The sequence below is a fragment of the Lithobates pipiens genome, unplaced genomic scaffold, assembly GCF_037356315.1.
Source record: "Lithobates pipiens isolate NorthernLeopardFrog02 unplaced genomic scaffold, aLitPip1_a1.2 Scaffold_19, whole genome shotgun sequence".
Lineage (NCBI taxonomy): Eukaryota > Metazoa > Chordata > Amphibia > Anura > Ranidae > Lithobates > Lithobates pipiens.
The window spans coordinates 285743196-285762153 of NW_027507764.1; the positions used below are offsets into that span (position 1 = coordinate 285743196).

Consider the following 18958-nt stretch of genomic DNA (forward strand, 5'->3'; position numbering starts at 1 on the left):
ACCACAGGAGAAGTACAGCCAAACGAGTTTTACTTCTCCTTTTATGACACCCCCAGATCGCTTTGCAGATCGCAGTGCGAACTGTTGAATGGTGCAGGAATTGGATCGCATAGGTGTGAACACCCATGCAATTCGACCAATTTGTATGGCTGAATTCGCATCACACAGACATCGCATGCCATCTGCACAGCAATGCGGTGCGAATCGCATGCATTCTCTGTGATCGCACAAGTTTAAACTAGAGTTGCCACCTCATCCCTTTAAACCCGAGCACATATGAATTACACAGGTTCTGAGGCTAGTTTAATGTAGATAAGGCACAAAGTGAGTTTAATTACCACCTTAATCAGCCACAGAACCTGTGTAATTCATACGTGTTCGGGTTTAAAGGGATGAGGTGGCAATCCTAGTGTAAACCCAGCCTAATTTCACTTTACGCTTGTCTGCACATTGCATAGTTTTGGTAAATCTAAAGAAGATTGTACAATCAGATTGTATAGTGTATGGCCAGTTTATGGGCATGTTAACATGAATTCACACCTGCGTATGCGCCCGCTTTTTGATTAGATGTGAGTACCCCAGTGGGGGTTCCTGCGATTAGCTGCGGGAGGATACTGTCCCCAACAGCTGATCGCACCCACTGGTGTGTAAAGTGGTTCATGCAATGATCACATGCGAGCGATCGGACCCGGACACAGACTGCCTTGCCTTCAATAGGGATGAAGATGCAGATAATTGTGGGAACCATTCTCACATCTAATCAGGTGTGATATGATACCACATTAGTGAAAGTATCATTGAGGAAGTGCAGAGGTAAGTGTCCAAGCCATTCACAAAGGTTGCAGGTGTGTCCTGTGTGTGCCCTGGGGAGGTTTGCTTTGGAAGCTTATTGCTGGGATACAGAGAGGCATTGTTGAGTGTGTGTACGGCTCGCCTCCCCTGTATCCTAGCAACCCATGTACACAGCAAGTGAATACAAACATCTGACAACAGACAGCAACTGACTGAGCCAGGGTGAGAGGAGCAGTGATCACCTACCATACCAGGTAGGAGCCATCAGAAAGGTATGTCTTCTCATATATTCACTGCTCTGCAAACTTTCCCTTTTATGATGACCGTACATGCTTCACTAGATCGTTCATTTATTTCCCGATAGGAATAATCAATCTATAGTCAACAACCCACTCAATCGATATACCACACACAGGAAAGTGGATTTTGCTCAATATTTAAAGTCTGATCCTAATTTACAATGTGCAAGTTCATGATCGCTTCTCTGTTAATGGCATGTAATCTCATAACTTGATCGATCGAAAAATGATCATGTTCATGAACAAAGTATCTCAGTGCTGCTGATTGATGCAAAATAATCAATATTTTTCTGCCCTGGCTGATCAACTCAGTTTGATTGAATCCAATCCAATCAAGTCTAATGGTGGCCATACACGCTTCAATTTTATTGCTGTGTGATTTGATCGAATCGATCTAATCTGCAAACAATCACTACATTCACATAGCAGTTTAGCCACTGATAGTTTGCTGCCTCTGGACACAGACAACCTTCTGTGATGTTCTGTGCTATGGCCACATACATACTGGCCAATTAACTGAGGCCAGGTTGTGTGCTGCCAAAATTCTGCAAAGACGCACTGGCTGCATCCAGGCTTGGTTGGTTTGTCCAAATCATACCGCCTCTCATGTGTGTGTAAGGAACATTGACTACCGACAAGAATCTGCAGATAAAATTGCAGTCTGAATGTAGCCTATTGCCAGCCATAGATGGAATGAAATTCAGCCAGTTCACCGTCTGAATATTTATCCATGTATGGGCAGTAAAGATGAGCTCCGGCGTGTTCGCACAGCCCACGTGCAGAGCCTGCCAGGAAGTCGGCGCAGCACTTCGCTAATCACAGGCAGTGAGACATTGTCCCGATGCGCGACTGCAGAGATCGGGAAATGTCTCAGTGCCTGTGATTAGCGCAGTGCCGACTTCCTGGCAGGCTCTGCACGTGGGCTGGTTGAACACGCCAGAGCTCATTCTTACTGGGCAGTAGGGATGAGCTCAGGCGTGGTTGCACAGCCCATGTGCAGAGCTCGGCAGGAATTCGGCGCTGCGCTAATCACAGGCAGTGAGATATTTCCCAATCTCTGCAGCCGCACATCGCGGCAATATCTCACTGTCTGTGATTAGCGCAGCGCTGCGCCGACTTCCTGGTGGGCTCTGCACGTGGAGTGTGCGAACACGCTGGAGCTCTTCCTTACCGGGCAGGCTGGTTGTACTGAAGTTGATCTATTGATTGATCTCAGTACAACCAGCTTGTCAGGTTTTTTTTTTTTTTTTGTTCAGTCATTGCCGGTGGCTATAGCATCCCTCTGTCAGAATACAATAGCACAGCAGGGGAGATTCTGACTGTGTTGATGGGGGAATGGAGAAATTTTCTTTCCTTGCATAATGTATTGCCTGCCTTAAGCTAGCCATATATGGATCGAGATTTGTCTGGTTCAGTAGGGATCAGAGGAATATCGATCGATGCATGGTTGTACAGAAGTCGATCTATTGATCAAATGTGTACAGTCAACCTGCGTTGAATGATTAGTAGAACTGGCTATAGCTGGCAACTGTGATGGTTGTATTCTGCTGGCAGGGAAGGCTCCCTGCTGTCAGAACAAAATAGCACTGCGGGAGGGATTCCCCCATCAACACAATCAGTAACCTGTGGTGGAAGGAAAGAAAATTGCATAAAACGATGGCTTGCCTAAAGCCTAGTATTGTACACACTACTAGGTTTTTTGTTTTTGTTTTTTGCTCAACCCAGCGGGTTAAATGGAAAAAAACAAAACTGACAGCTCAGTTTAGAGCTCCTGTACTAACAATCCAATGTTAGTACAACAATCTCCACTGCTGAATTATTGTGTTCTACAGGGGGATGCACCCCCCCCCACCAGAACATTTCGGTCAGCACTCTCAAGCCCCATATACACTGTCAGATTTTTTCCTTTCCGATTTACCAAAACCATGTAGTGCAAGGGCCTGCCTGATTGCATAAAAATTGAAACTCCTAAGGTTTATCCTCATATTATATGGTTTTGGTAAATCTGAAGGAAAAAATCAGCAGAAAATCTGATAGTGTGTATGGGGCTTCAGCCTTTGGCTGAGAGCGTCGATCGGGAGTCGGTCGACTGCTGGCTTTCCAGCATGCTCGTCTGACATACACAAGGGCCGAATGTCAAGCAGTTTTTATTGAACCAGGGAATGTCGCCCAACTTTCAGCCCATGTATACTAGGCTTTAGACTGGATCAGATCAGAGCCGATAAAACTGGGCCAATCAGCCAGGGTGGAATTGACCGTTTTGCATTGATTGGCAGCACTGAGATACTTGTTCATGAATTGGATCATATTTAAATTGAGCAGATTATGAGGTGACATGGCAAAAACAGAGATGTGATTGACAATTTCCGAGTGCGCGTTATATTTGTATTTTAGGTAACAACTGAACTCCACTTCCCCATGTGTGGCATATCAATGGAATGGGTTGTCAACTATAGATCGATTATTCCTATCAGGTGAGGTCAATCGAGAAAAAAAAACGTTCATTTGTCGAAGTATGTATTACTACCATAAATCATTGGAAGGGAAGTTATGGCTATTTAATTGCTTGTGACTTCAATTGTTTTGATTACTTCGACATTGATTGGATAATAAATTCAAGGTGTGCATGGCCAGCATTTGGGTGACCATACACTTTACAATATGATTGTCCAATATCTGTACAATCTTATTTTAGTTTAAAGTGGTTGTAAAGCCTAAGACCCCATACACACTTAGATTAGATTTTCTGTAGATGTTTGCCTTCAGATTTACAAAAAACATGTAGTACAAGGGCCTGCCTGATTGCATACACATTGAATCTCTTAAGGTTTGACCTCATATTATATGATTTTGGTAAATCTGAAGACAAAAATCAGTGAAGGGACCAGGGGCGTAACTATAGGGGGTGCAGCAGTTGCGACCGCAACTGGGCCCTGTGATGCAGGGGGCCCATGCAGCCCCCTCTACATATGGCCGGCAGCAGCATAGGCAGCTAGCACACACTATTACATACCCCTTCCATATCCCCCTGGGGACAAGGACCCCTCCTCACATGGGGACAGGGAACCCCACCTCCCCTGGCGACAGGGACCCCTTCTCACCTGGGGGCAGTAACTTCATCTGTCCTGGAGAAAAGGACCTCATCTCTTCTGCGGACGGGGACCCAATCCTGCCTAGGGACAGTCCCCCAATGGGGCACCTAAAAATGTAAAAAAATAAATAAATAAAAACTACTGATACCAGTGGAGGGACTACAGGGCTCACAAAGGTCTTACCTGTGACCACGCCCTGGAGTTCCACCACCGGACTCGGAGGGAAGGGCCCTGGCTGGGGTTCAGGGGGGCCCTTCATGGTTTCTTGCATTGGGGCCCTGAAGGTTCTAGTTGCGCCACTGGAAGGGACTATTGTCAGGTAATACACAGAGATCAAACAAATCCTCCCACATTGTATTTATCAGTCTGCAGTCTTCTCTTCTCTACATTCATTCAAAGTCTAGAATTAATAAAGCTTGTCTGAGCTGTCAGAAAAAGGAGACGGAGAGCTGAAATTACACTCTGCAGAGCTCAGTGAGTGGAGCTGGGAGTTGTTTGGAGGAAATAAACCCCCCACCTTTCACACAGCACACATGAACAGAGCTGAGACTAGGGTTGCCACCTTTTCTTTAAGCCAAACCCGAATACTTTAGTGGCCTGGGACACCTTTGGGTGCCCCAAGGAGAGCAGTAATGCGGTGTGTATAGCATGCCGGAGCGAACAAATGGGTGTGGCCAAATTGCTCTTGATGACATCATCACCCTGCCCCCCAGTTATATCGAACCTGCCCCCAGACAGACGCCTGCAGCTCGCAGCTCCAACAGATTTGTATGTGACTATTTAGGTTACTTGGGGAGCCACAGCCTGGCTTGAATAATGTGCCCGGGTTTCAGTCCGCCTGAAACCCGGACACATGATTCCAAACCTGGACTGTCCGGGTGAATCCTGAACAGGTGGCAACCCTAGCTGAGACTGTGAATCTACTGGAGGTCCCTCCCCATCACATTTTTTCTCTTGGGGTCAGCAAAACTCATCAGAAATGATTTAAGCAGAGGAATGAAGCAATGAACAGAAATTCCACTTAGTGCTCTTAATTGAGAGAAGTACGCACTATAGAGCAGGGGTATTACATTAAAACGCACAGGGTTCCAGTCAGTAAAATGTTCTTCCAGCAGATGTCAAAATCACGTCCGATTCTTAATCGAAACCTCGCCGTATTGGCAAACGCAGTGCATTTTTTGCAAGTGCCAAACCACATGGTGCCACAGCACCATGTGGTCGGTAAGGCGCAATTTAAAAAAGATTCAGGGACTTCTTTTTCTGCGTTTTTGCATAGAAGGCAGCCCTTTCAAATGAATGGGCTGCCTACATGCAGAATGAAGGACACAATGATGTGAACCTAGCCTCAAATCCTTCACCTCCCAATCCCGTTATTACATCAGTGTTCTCAGTCCCCTCTGCACATTGCAATCCTTGTCCTTTTTATCACAACCCCCTTTCACATCAAGATCCCCCCCTTTATATCGCTGTCCCCCACTTCACATCAGTCCCCCTTCGCAGCAGTGTCCTCAACTCCCCCTTAACATCACCCCCCCTTCACAATACAGTCTATAGCCCCCTTCACATTCTTGTTCTCGGCCCCCTTTATATCGTCTTTCCCTTCACATTCCTGTCCTTACCACCTTTATAACACCCCCTTCACACTGCAGTCCCTAGACCCCCTTCACATTCCTGTCCTCACCCCCTTTATAACACCCCCTTCACACTGCAGTCCCTAGACCCCCTTCACATTCCTTTCCTCACCCCCTTTATAACACCCCCTTCACACTGCAGTCCCTAGACCCCCTTCACATTCCTGTCCTCACCCCCTTTATAACACCCCCTTCACACTGCAGTCCCTAGACCCCCTTCACATTCCTTTCCTCACCCCCTTTATAACACCCCCTTCACACTGCAGTCCCTAGACCCCCTTCACATTCCTTTCCTCACCCCCTTTATAACACCCCCTTCACACTGCAGTCCCTAGACCCCCTTCACACTGCAGTCCCTAGCCCCCCCTTCACATTCCTTTCCTCACCCCCTTCACACTGCAGTCCCTAGCCCCCCTTCACATTCCTTTCCTCACCCCCCTCACACTGCAGTCCCTAGACCCCCTTTACATTCTTGTCTTCGCCACCCCCGACCGATATCATCCCCTCTTTCAGCTCCCCCCAGTCCTTCATAGCAGTGACATAGCCCTCTTCCCTGTCCTACCTTTCTCAGGGCAGGACTGTTGGAGGGCCGGAGTTGCACAACATTTTCTGTTACCAGGTTGTGATTGGTTGCTAGGACTGCCCTGCATCCTAGCAACCAGTCTGTTGACACGGGTCAGCTCTTGTCCTCCATCCAGCGCTGTGCCTCCTCCCAATATCAGCTTTGTTAAGATGACAGCGCTAGCGACAGCTGAGGGGAAGAACCAGCTCCTAAATGGTGTTACCGTGGTGGGTCCAGATAGGACTGTGACTCAATCCGGGTCTGGACCGCGGTCCACCATTTAGTGGTAGCTGCTATAGAGGGATATGCTTTGTTCATATTTCATGTCTGAGGTTTACAACCACTTTAACAAAATGATTTAATATGAGGACAAATCTAAACAAACCATACAGGTTGTGTTCAGTACACAAACCCTTCCATAACACAGGTGATGACAGATGGAAAGAGAATCGTATGATCAGATTTTATACGGTATGGTCCGCTTTAGCAAACAAAGGGGTCAGCTACCTCTAGGAATTCATATACCAATGTTTTCACCCATTTTTCTAAAAGAACCTTTTGTGAAAAAGTGGTGAAAAGTGTGTAAATGTTGAGTGAAACTTTCATAAACAGACCTCTTATGCCGCGTACACACGACCAGACTTATGTCCGACAGACTTTCGAAGGAGTTCTGCCGGAGTTCTGACAGAGTTCTGACGGACTTTCCGAATGAGTGGACTTGGCCACACACAATCACACCAAACTCCGACGGATTCGAACGTGATGACGTACGACTGGACTCGAATAAGGAAGTTCATAGCCAGTAGCCAATAGCTGCCCTAGCGTCGGTTTTAGTCCGTCGGAATAGCATACACACGAGCAAATTTTTCGGTAGGAACTGGGTCCGGCAGAGTTCTGGCGGAAAAATTTGAAGCATGTTCCATTTCTAAAGTCTGTCAGACTTTTGCGAATCAAAAGTCCGTTGCAGCCCACACACGATCGAATAGTCTGCCGGAATCATTCCGTCAGACTTTGGATGTTGAAAAGTCCGCTCGTGTGTACGGGGCTTTAGACTTTGAAACGGGCACATTTTTCTTCTAGGTTTTCAGACCAAATGCGGGCAGATTTCCAAGCTCCATGTGGCATGGAAAGGTTCCTCTATTCCTTAGCCCTTGTACAAACGGTCGGAGAATCCGACAACCAAATCCGACGGATTCTGTCCGTCGGATCTTGTCCGAAACTGTTGCATACACACGGTCGGACGAAGTTGTCGGAAAATCCAATCGTTCAGAACGTGATGACGTTATTTCGTTATGACGGGACTATGTTCAGGCTAGTAGCCAATAGCTTTGGTGTAGGAATTTGATCTGAGCATGCGTGGCACTTTGTCCGATCGGAATTCTCTACACATGATCGGAGTATGTCCGATCGGACCAGGTTGTCGGAAAATATTTCCAGCAAGTTGGAAAATTTGGTCCGACGGATATTCCGATGGAAACAGTCCGATGCATACCACACACAGTCGGATTATCCGACAAAACGGTCCCATAGGACACATTCCGACGGATTCTCCGACCGTGCGTACAAGGGCTAAGACTATACTGATGAGTCATCCCGGCTGCAGCTTCATTGAAAACAATGTTGATGACTGGATTTCCAATTAATTAGATTATTTAAAGGTCACATACAGAATTAACAGTTATGTTTTTTTTTTGTTTTTTTAGTATAAGGACAATTTTGGGTATTATTCAGTTCTCAGTCCAAACCCACCTGAGCGAGCCCACCAGGAAGCTGTCACTGGCCTGGGCCAATCGTAAGCAACCGAGGCATTCCCTGCCCCTTCAGCCCTTCTTCTATACATTACGGCTGCAGATGATTGGTCCAGGTCAGTGACAACCATCTGGCAGGCTGGCTCAGTTGGGTTTGGACTAGGATACAAACGCACACAAGCTCATCCCTCGTTTTTTACAGTTCATCAGATGTAACGGTGCCTACGCATTTTAGGCTAATAAATGATGCTGGCAGGGAAGGGGTTAACAGGGGTCAATCAAGGGGTTAACTGTGTTCACTGGGTGGGGATGGGCTTGCTGGGAAAACACAGAGATCGCTGTTCCTAATCACTGGGAACAGCAGTTGCCTCTCTGTACCGCGAAAGCGGGTGGCCAGCCATATCGATTACACGACAGGTATGCCCTTCTGCACAATAGAGCTGCCCTACTGCAGTATGTGGGCGGTCTTAAAGTGGTTAAAGAGAGGGAAGACACACACACACACACACACACACACCACACACTATAGAAAAGAATCACCTTCCTTTAAAAAAATCATAGTCTGAAATGAAGACAGACAGTTTTTGTTTTATCCAGCTGTATTTACTCAGTGCAGCTTATAACATCCAAGTGAAAGATATAACATGTCAAATAAAAATGTAAAAAATTCAAAAACTGAATCACTGAGTTGGAAAAAAGATCATTTCAATTTCAACTGTGATCAGCTGTGGTCATTTTGATTAGTTCAGCATGAAAAGAGCTTTCCTAGAGCATTTCAGTCCCTGATAGTGCAACTGGAGCAAACAATCAATTATGGGTGGCAAGGCACTGTCACTGGGATCTCTGGGATAAAGTTGTGGACAGGCACAAGTCAGGAGATGGATACAAAAAATGCTTTATCAATGGCTAGAAGCACCATGAAGTCTGTTATTAAGAAGTGGAAGGTATTTGGTACAACACAGACCCTCCCTGGATCAGAATGTCGCTCCAAATTGGTCAGCTAGTGGCCAAATGTGGTATTTTTCCATTTTAAATAAACAAAAACGTTCGATCAGCACAGAAAACAACATTCATTTTTTTCCCACCAACTGAGTGTAACTGTGTAAATATGGGTGAATATCACTGGTTGAATTGCTATGCATTTTTATAAATAGAAGTACAAGATTAAGGCTCTATTCACACCATGGCATTCTGTTTTAAGGGCAGAATCGCAGATATTCTGCCCGCGATTCATAAATGCTGCAAATCGCGGAGCGCCCTTGCGATCCCCAGTACTTTGTATGGCACTAAATCGTGGCGCGATTCTGCCTAGCTTGTCTCCCAATTAATCACAGTAAAATCATGCAAACCAGAGTCGCGGGACGTCCGGCGCCCAAAAAAAGTTCTTATACTTCTTTTGGGAATTAAGCACGCCGCGATTCTGTGCGTGTGGTTTTACCATGATTCATCGGGCGACAATCATGGCAGAATCGCGCTGCGATTTGGTGGCATTCAAAGTAACGGGGATTGCAAGGACGTCCAGTGATTTGCGGTGTTTCCTGCCCACAAAACAGAACGCTATGGTGTGAATGGAACCTTAAGTATAAATACAAATGCCTCTTCATTTAGACAATAAGGGGGGAATTTACTAAAATTGGTGCACACAGAATCTGGTACAGTTGTGCATAGCAACCAATCAGCTTCTTTTTTTTTTTTTTTTTTCAAAAATAATTTTTAATCAACTCCAAACAAGGGAAGACAGTCCCCAAGGTGTAATACAAAACAAGTAAGTACAAAACATAAGGCAGACAAGTAAAACCTATTAAGAATATACAGACAATAATAATCAAGCCTTCCACCAATCTCGACCCTTTAAAAAAATATCTAAAAAATAATACCAAGATCCGGGGTCTCCCTAACACCAAACCCCTCCAGCACTACCCGTCACCAGAGGGGGGGGAGCCGTCTTTCCCACTTTTCACTCTTTTCAAAGAGGTAAGAAAAAGGTTGAGAAAAAGAGAAAGGGGAAAAAAAGAAAAGGAGAGGGGAGGAAAAAAAAAATGAATGGCAGATCTGCCAGGAGAAAATGGGCATAGTCATGCTCTGTAGATGAGAGCTGTTGACAGTCCTTTAGTTGAATTACTCCTGCAGCACCAGTAGAATCCCAGGGGACAGAATAGAGCAGGGCAGGACGCGATGGCAAAACATAACACATGGGCCAAACAAAGGGAGCTGCCAAGCTTTAAGACACCTGCAGGCTACGTCCTTCCAGCGAGAGTACAAAGACATTCCAGGGGTCCCAGGTCTGTTTAAAAGCTTCTTGTTTATTCTGAGCCGTCAGGATCAAGTCTTCCATTTTCTTTATATCCTCTATTTTCCTGATCCAGTGTGCAATAGAGGGAGGAGAACTCCGTTTCCAATAAAGGGGAATGCAGGATTTCACCGCATTCAACAAATGTTGCAAAATATATTTTTTATACTGCTTAATGGGGAACTGAGAGTGGTGCAGAAGGAAAAAAACCTGCCTCTTCCGGAATAAAAAAATCCGTAAACATTTGTGTTATACGGCGGACTTCCTTTCAAAAATCCGACAGACTAGGGCAGGACCAAAAAATGTGCAGCAACGTACCCTCGTCTTCGCCACATCTCCAACACCTGTCGGAGGTAGACGGGAAACATTTTTGACGGGGTCAAGTACCACCTGGTGAGGATTTTAAAGTTCATCTATTGTATCCTAGTACACAACCAGGTTTTAAGAGTCAAAGTGATAATACATTGTTTCTGTGTTGGGGAGAAAACATAGCCAAGGTCTCTCTCCCAGCTTGATAGACAAGACAAATGGAGATGGTCCGCTGGTTTATTCAGGAGAGCATAAGTCTGAGAGAGGATATGGCATTTCGATGCATGGTCTAGTGCTGAGTCCCTGAGACCTTTATAGTCTTGGGAGTAGTTCCCCGGCTCAAAATGTGGATGGCCTAGTATAGGGTACAGAGGGGATGTCAGAGATGTAAGCTTATTCTGGGAAGCGTTTAGGTAACCGATTTTCAATGTTGTCCCGATAGTAGGATGTGATTTTAACTCTGCCGGTAGTGCTTGATAGCACCACATGGCACTTCTCAGGGGAAAACCAGATTGGGATTGCTCCAGCCGAACCCAAAATTTGGTAAGATTGTTGCGATTCCAATCTAGGATGCGCCCCAAATGGGAGGCCAGGTAGTAACGTCGTAAGTCGGGCAAGGCCAACCACCCCTGTTGTTTAGACAAAGTTAACTGAGATCGCTTAAGTCTAGGTTTTTTATATGCCCATATAAATTGAGTGATCAGGGTTTGAATTTGTTTAAAGAACGGAGCCGGGATTCGGATTGGGAGAGCTTGAAAGAGATATGTAAACTTAGGAAGTACACTCATTTTAATTAAATTACATCTCCCGAACCAGGAATGAAGGCCCGAATGCCTTTTATGCAGCAGGCTACGAGTCTTAACCATAAGAATAGGAAAATTCAACTTAAACATGTGCACGATGTCTGGCGGAATATAAGTACCTAGCCCTTGCGGTCCCCAGTACTTTGTATGGCACTAAATCGCGGCGCGATTCTGCCTAGCTTGTCTCCCAATTAATCACGGTAAAATCATGCAAAACAGAGTCACGGGACATCCGGCGCCCAAAAAAAGTTGTTATACTTCTTTTGGGAGTTAAGCACGCCGCGATTCTGTGCGTGTGGTTTTACCATGATTCATCGGGCGACAATAATGGCAGAATCGCGCTGCGATTTGGTGGCATTCAATGTAACGGGAATCGCAAGGACGTCCGGCGATTTGCAGTGTTTCCTGCCCACAAAACAGAACGCTATGGTGTGAATGAAACCTTAAGTATAAATACAAATGCCTCTTCATTTAGACAATAAGGGGGAAATTTACTAAAATTGGTGCACACAGAATCTGGTACAGTTGTGCATAGCAACCAATCAGCTTCTAATGTCAGCTTGTTCAGTTAGGCTTTGACAATAGGCCTTTATTCACACCAATGCGATTTGTCAGGTCAAAATCGCAAGACAAGTTGCACCCTATTTTCGGAACTGTTCAAATCTTCAAAGACTTTGAAAAAGGTTCCTACACTACTTTTCTGCGATTTCATGGCGACTTGTATTGACTTCTATTAAATAAAGTTGCAAGCTGCAATGATACCACAGATCCAAATCGTACTGATCTACGGCTATGAAATCACGCTGAAGTAGCATGATTTCAAAGGGGAACTGTTGGGAATCAGGGCTAAAACCTAGAAGCTGAATGGTTACTATGCACAGTGGCACTAGATTCTGTGTTCACCAGTTTTAGTAAATCTCCGCCCAGGGGTGCACTGACCAGTCGGGCACTCGGGCACTGCCCCATGCCACTAAGGGGCCCCATCACGTTTGCCAGCCTCAATAAAAGCAGGGACAGCATGTAAAAATCTGTGTTTTTTAATATTATAGCTGCAGTACCTTTTCTGTGTGTGTATATACTGTGTGTGTGTGTGTGTGTGTGTGTATTGTGTGTCTGTGTATGCATACTGTGTGGCTTCATAATCTCCTGTTGCCCAGGGGCCCCATCATTTTCTCCTATTGCCCAGGGGCCCCATGAGTTGTCAGTCCGCCCCTGTCTCCACTTGTTTGTTTATCACGGGGTCCTTTCAAACAAGTGTTCCAACCATCAGCAATGATATTTGCAGTTTGCTTGGTCATATGGGGCTTAGGAATCAAACTGTATGGAATCTTTCCTTGCATGTGATGCTTGGGGTCCAAAGTCATCTAGTAGAAACTGGATCTTAACAATTTGTATTTTACAACAGGTCTATTACATATGGATGAAGGCAACAGAACTGATATGGAGGGGGAAGAACATCTTCCTCCCACTATAGCAGAGGAAACCGAGGTTGACTCTCCCAATGCTGCATCAAAGGGAGAAGCAGAACAACAGCTAAACCCACCTTTGGTATCCATTACCAGCAAAGGTAAACTTTAACTCCTATTCATATTCTATGCCACAATCAAAAGTGTAACAACAAGATTGCCACATCTTCAAACCCACATCTAGTCCCCCCAGAGACCTCTTGTGCCAGTGTTCACAATTTCCTACACAACAAATACTCCCATTTACATATGGTGGCTTTTAAAGAGAACAGATATATTCGGGGCTGATATACAGAAAATGTATGTATTTATTTATGTTTTTTGTTCCTGAGCTGCTTTATCTCTCCACAAAAGTCCATGTGTATAAAAGAAACTCAAAGCAGCTTGCTGCAAACCAGACCAGAAGGTAGTGGTGGAGGTATGCTGAACACTGATCTTCACACAGGCTACCAAAATTTGGACAAAGTCATTACTTCAGCCCAAATGACCTGTATTTGGTGGATCAACTCAAAGATGGGGACCCTTCAGGAGAGGCGTTTCCCCCGAGTTGGGGAATCCAAGTGTAACGGGTCAAGAAGAGCACCAAAAAAAATCCTTAGGGATTCAAAGTCTTTACTGTTCAACTGGTTACGGTAAGCAGGGCAAAAAGCATCCAACGCATTTCAACCCTCCATCGGGGCTGAAAGAAAAGTTTACAATAAAACAAACAAAAATGGTGATAAAGCAGAACTGTACTAACAATACACATTGTACAGGACGCCAAGGTTGGGTCCTGGACGGGTGCTATGTGGCGCCTATATTCGGGATGTGGTCCCTTTTAAGGGAATCATGGCAGGCCTCAGGGGGTCACCCTAAAATGGGTGACAAATTCCGGGGATAGTTTCGGGAGAAGACTGACTCGCGGTCCTCTCTATATTTTAAGAGAAATAGTTAGGACCCGGAATTTGGGAGGCTCTGAAGTGACATTTGGGTGGGTAAGAGCCTCCCTCCCTGACCACAGGGATTTGGCCCACAGGGGGTTAACGGCCTCCAGGAAGATAGACAGCCTATAAGACAGGAAGCAGTAGAGAGGTGGTGGGGAGGAGAAGGAGATGAACACCTGTCTGGGGAGCTGTCTGGCTATGTTGTTGTATTTGCTATGTTGTTGTATTTGCTGTGTTGTTGTATTTGCTGTGTTGTTGTATTTGCTGTGTTGTTGTATTTGCTGTGTTGTTGTATTTGCTGTGTTGCTGTTTTGCTGGCTGCAAAAAGATCTCTGCAAGGACTCTAAAGAAACTTTTTGGTGAAGACCTGTCTACAGAACTGTAGGTGCTTTTCTTTTCGTATTATTTCTGCTGAAGATAAGCAGACTTTAATTTACATTTTTTATATGCTGAAGAAAAGCTTTATTTTTGATTTAATTATAAATTAATATATTTTGGGTTCACCTTATAACGGTTTATGCACTTAATCCCACGGAGCTAGTATCCCCAAACTTCACAACTGGTGTCTTGGATGCTGGCAAAAGTGCATTTGCAGCCGCAAAAACGTTTAAAAACTGACATTTAAAAGAGACTTTGTACAAATTGCATTTCTTGGGTGAAGCCAGCCCAGACGCTGCAAGCAGCAGGCAAAGACATGGAGGAGGTCATCAGGGCTTTGGCACAAGCCACAGTGACCCAGCAGCAAGCTTCAGCAGACGCAAACCGTCGCCATGAGGAAGCAATGGCTCAGCAGCAGCAGGCCCTGGCACAGGCCATAGCTGCACAACAGGAAAGCACACGGCTACTAGCCGCCCAGTTTACTGCTCAGCAGGAGTCCACTCAAGCACAGGTGGCTGCCTTGCAGGAGGCAGTACAGCGGCTGGCTCAGGGACGTGAACAATTGTCTGTCGCCGCTGGCAACCAGGTGTCTGTGAGGGCAAGCCATTTTTTACAAAAATTAACGCCCAGCGATGATGTGGAGGCCTTTCTCACCACCTTTGAGAGGATAGCAGAGAGAGAGGGGTGGCCCCGTGACCAATGGGCCGGCATTATCTCCCCTTTCCTCACCGGTGACCCGCAAAAGGCCTATTTTGACCTCCCAGCAGAACATATCAGCGACTATGAGCGTCTAAAGGCAGAGATTCTGGCCCGCCTAGGAGTGACCACAGCTGTCCGGGCTCAGAGGGTGCATCGCTGGCGGTACAAACCTGACCGACCACCCAAGTCGCAAATGCATGAACTGGTTCAGCTGGTTAAAAAATGGCTGCAGTCAGAAAAACTGTCAGGCCCACAGATGGTGGAAGGAATAGTGATGGACTGGTACCTGCGGTCCCTGCCAGATGACCTACAGCACTGGGTAAGCCATGGGGACCCCGCAACCGCTGACCAGCTGGTGGAGTTGGTTGAAAGGTACACCATGGTGGAGGACCTACTTGGGCCTGCCAGGCGTAGGGAGCCCACACCAAGGGCAACTAGACCAGCCATAGCGCCTAGGAGAGAAGCCCTGCCAGACGTTGGAATCCACAAAACCGCATCGTCTGCTACAGGACCTCGAAGGGCGGTTCCTGTCCCAAGAACAGGAGACCTACAGTGTTGGCGATGTCGGTCCCGGGGACATACCTTGGCGCAATGCCCACTTCAGGAGGAGCCTATGGACTGCGGGAGTGGTCGGAGAAGCTCCTTCTACGTGCAAAGAGTCTGCACCACTTACCTGGATCCAATTGCAGAACAGTTTGAGTGTGAAGTGTGGGTGAACCACCTTCCTGCCAGGGCGCTACTAGACTCTGGTAGCATAGTAACATTGGTACATGCCAGGGTGATTGGGAGACTTGGCCCTGTAAGGAAAACCCTACGGGTAGTGTGCATCCATGGGGACACCAAGGAATACCCCATGGTTTCGGTGACTGTGTCCTATGGCCATACCTCAGTGACCCAAGAGGTCGGGGTAGTGAGAAGTTTAATACATGGCATTATAGTGGGACGGGACTGTCCACTATTTTTCGAACTGTGGAGCCAGGTACAGATGGGGCTGCCAGGACAGCCAGGAGAGTCTGAGGAACCTGGGCCTGAAACCCCCACAACCCACCCCACTGATACAGAGATACCCATTATTGATAATGATACTGTAGAGAATATTAAGTTGAAGGATGTGTCTGTTTCAGATTCCGAAACCGAGTTAAACTCTGAGGGGGGGGGGGAGTCTTCCCGTTGCAGGTTATGCTGGGGGAGGATGACGAGGAGCTCTCCCCATTGCAGTCCCCGGTTGAGGAAAGTGAAGGGGAAACATCCTCAAGGCCAGTACACCCAGATCTAGATGTACCCAGGGGTGCGTTTGGCACCGCCCAGCTGCGGGATCCTACCTTGGTCAATGCCCGAGAGCAGGTTTCTGTTGTGGATGGGGTCTCACAAATGCCAGGAGCAGATCAGAGGTTTCCTCATTTTGCCTTAAAGGGGGACTTGCTTTATCGAATGGCTGAAAGCCGTGGGGAAACCATAGAGCAGTTGCTGGTTCCCCAACCATATAGGCGGATGCTACTTGATCTAGCCCACAACGACGCACTGGGAGGACACTTGGGGGCAGAGAAAACAGAGGCCAGGATAACAGACCGGTTTTACTGGCCAGGGGTGAAAGTTGAGGTTAAAAGATATTGTGCATCTTGTTCCGTTTGCCAGTTAACTGCCCCAGTGCCCCACTATAGAAGCCCTCTGGTACCCTTGCCAATCATTGAGGTTCCATTAGAGCGGATCGCTATGGATCTCGTGGGACCCCTGGTAAAATCGGCAAGGGGGCACCAATATATATTAGTCATCCTAGACTATGCAACCAGGTACCCAGAAGCAGTTCCTTTGAGGAAAACTTCCTCTAAAGCCATTGCCCGGGAACTATTTCAAATGTTTTCGCGAACTGGTTTTCCCAAAGAGATATTAACGGACCAGGGCACCCCTTTTATGTCAAAGGTGATGGCGGACCTGTGCAAACTGTTTCAAATTAAGCCGTTGCGGACGTCCGTCTATCACCCGCAGACCGATGGCCTAGTGGAGAGGTTTAATAAAACTTTGAAGACCATGCTAAAAAGAGTCGTCCAGAAGGACGGGAAGGATTGGGATATGTTACTCCCTGCCCTTTTGTTTGCCATCCCGGGAGGCTCCACAAGCGTCCACGGGCTTCTCCCCATTTGAGCTAGTGTATGGGTGACGGCCCCGGGGGTTGCTGGATCTGGTAAAGGAAACGTGGGAAAGTGAGTCCTCACCACACAAAACCATAGTCGAGCATATCTCTCAAATGCGAGAGAGGGTGGCTAAGGTGATGCCGCTGGTGAGGGAGCACATGCAGAGGGCTCAGGAAGCCCAAAGAAGAGTGTATACCCCTCTGCGAAAGTCAGACAGTTTCAAGTAGGAGACCGGGTGGCTGTACTAATACCCACAGTGGAGAGCAAGTTCTTGGCCAAGTGGCAAGGTCCATTTGAGATAGTGGAAAAAGTGGGGGAGGTAAACTACAAGGTACACCAGCCAGGGAAAAGGAAGCCATACCAGATCTACCACGTGAATTTGTTGAAACCCTAGAGAGACAGAGACCAGGTATCCGCGGTGGTAGCGGTACAGTCAGGAGACCATGCAGGGATCGACCTGGTGCAGGTGGCTGCTACCTTAACTAGACCCCAAACCCAGCAAGCAAAGGAGTTTCTTCAAAGAAATAGGGACATGTTTTCAGGGTTGCCAGGACTCGCCAATGTCATCGAGCATGACATTGTAACTGACCCCAAGGTAAAAGTTTGGTTAAAGCCTTACCGTATCCCAGAAGCTCATAGAGTGGCAGTGTCTGAAGAGGTCAAAAGAATGCTCGAGCTTGATGTCATGGAGGAATCGCAGAGCGAGTGGTCGAGTCCAATCGTGTTGGTACCCAAACCCAACGGCACTCTTCGCTTCTGCAATGATTTTAGAAAACTGAATGAAATCTCCAAGTTTGATGCTTATCCCATGCCACGGGTAGATGAGCTCATTGAGAGGTTGGGGCCTGCCAGGTATATTACCACGCTGGACCTCACGAAAGGGTACTGGCAGATTCCCCTGACCAAGGAAGCTAGGGAGAGAACGGCCTTCTCTACCCCGAAAGGCCACTTCCAGTACAAACGAATGCCGTTTGGTTTACACTCTGCTCCCGCTACGTTCCAAAGGGCCATGGACAAAACTTTGCATCCCCATCATCGGTACGCTTCGGTTTATTTGGATGACATCGTCATCTTCAGCCCTGATTGGGAGTCACATCTTTCCCGAGTTCAGGCAGTCGTAGACTCCCTGAGAAGAGCAGGATTCACCCTAAACCCAGAAAAATGTGCAGTTGGGGTGGAGGAAGCCAAGTACCTAGTGTACATTGTGGGTAGAGGGCTGGTAAAGCCCCAAATGAGTAAGGTGAAAGCCATACAGGACTGGCCCCGTCCCCTAACCAAGAAGCAGGTCAGAGCATTTTTGGGCATAGTTGGCTACTACCGGAGGTTTATCCCCAACTTTGCCACCATTGCTGCACCCTTGACTGACCTGACCAAAGGCAGAAAGTCGGTGATGATAAAATGGAATAACGATGCCGAAAAAGCTTTTCAGAAGCTTAAGACGGCATTGTGCCAGGATCCAGTGCTTGTTGCGCCAGACTTTAATAAGGATTTTGTTGTACAGACAGACGCTTCAAATGAGGGGTTAGGAGCAGTCCTGTCGCAGGTAATCAATGGGGAAGAGCACCCCGTAGTTTTCCTAAGTAGAAAGCTGACGGCAGCGGAGAAAAACTACGCGGTGGTGGAGCGGGAGTGTCTTGCCATTAAGTGGGCCTTGGACTTCTTGCGGTATTTCCTCCTAGGCAGACGGTTTTGCCTGGTATCCGACCACGCCCGCTGACCTGGATGAGGCAAAATAAACACACGAATAACAGAGTAACGAGGTGGTTCCTGTCTCTCCAGGAGTTCAATTTTGTGGTGGAGCACAGACCCGGGAAACTACATCAGAATGCCGATG

General features: G+C 46.9%; 1 protein-coding gene across 2 annotated transcripts in view; it reads left to right on the forward strand.

Moving 5' to 3' along the window:
* The first annotated feature begins 955 nt into the window (after positions 1 to 955).
* The window catches only part of LOC143996736 (dynein axonemal heavy chain 5-like), a 638308-nt gene continuing 620305 nt past the window's right edge, over positions 956 to 18958 (forward strand). The window contains exons 1-2 of one of the 2 annotated variants that reach the window (XM_077491993.1): positions 956 to 1064; positions 12932 to 13093. In XM_077491993.1, the coding sequence (XP_077348119.1) occupies positions 12943 to 13093 (151 nt within the window). In that variant the 5' untranslated portion in view covers positions 956 to 1064; positions 12932 to 12942. The remainder of the gene's footprint in view (positions 1065 to 12931; positions 13094 to 18958) is intronic. The other variant, XM_077491994.1, reaches the window with a different exon arrangement.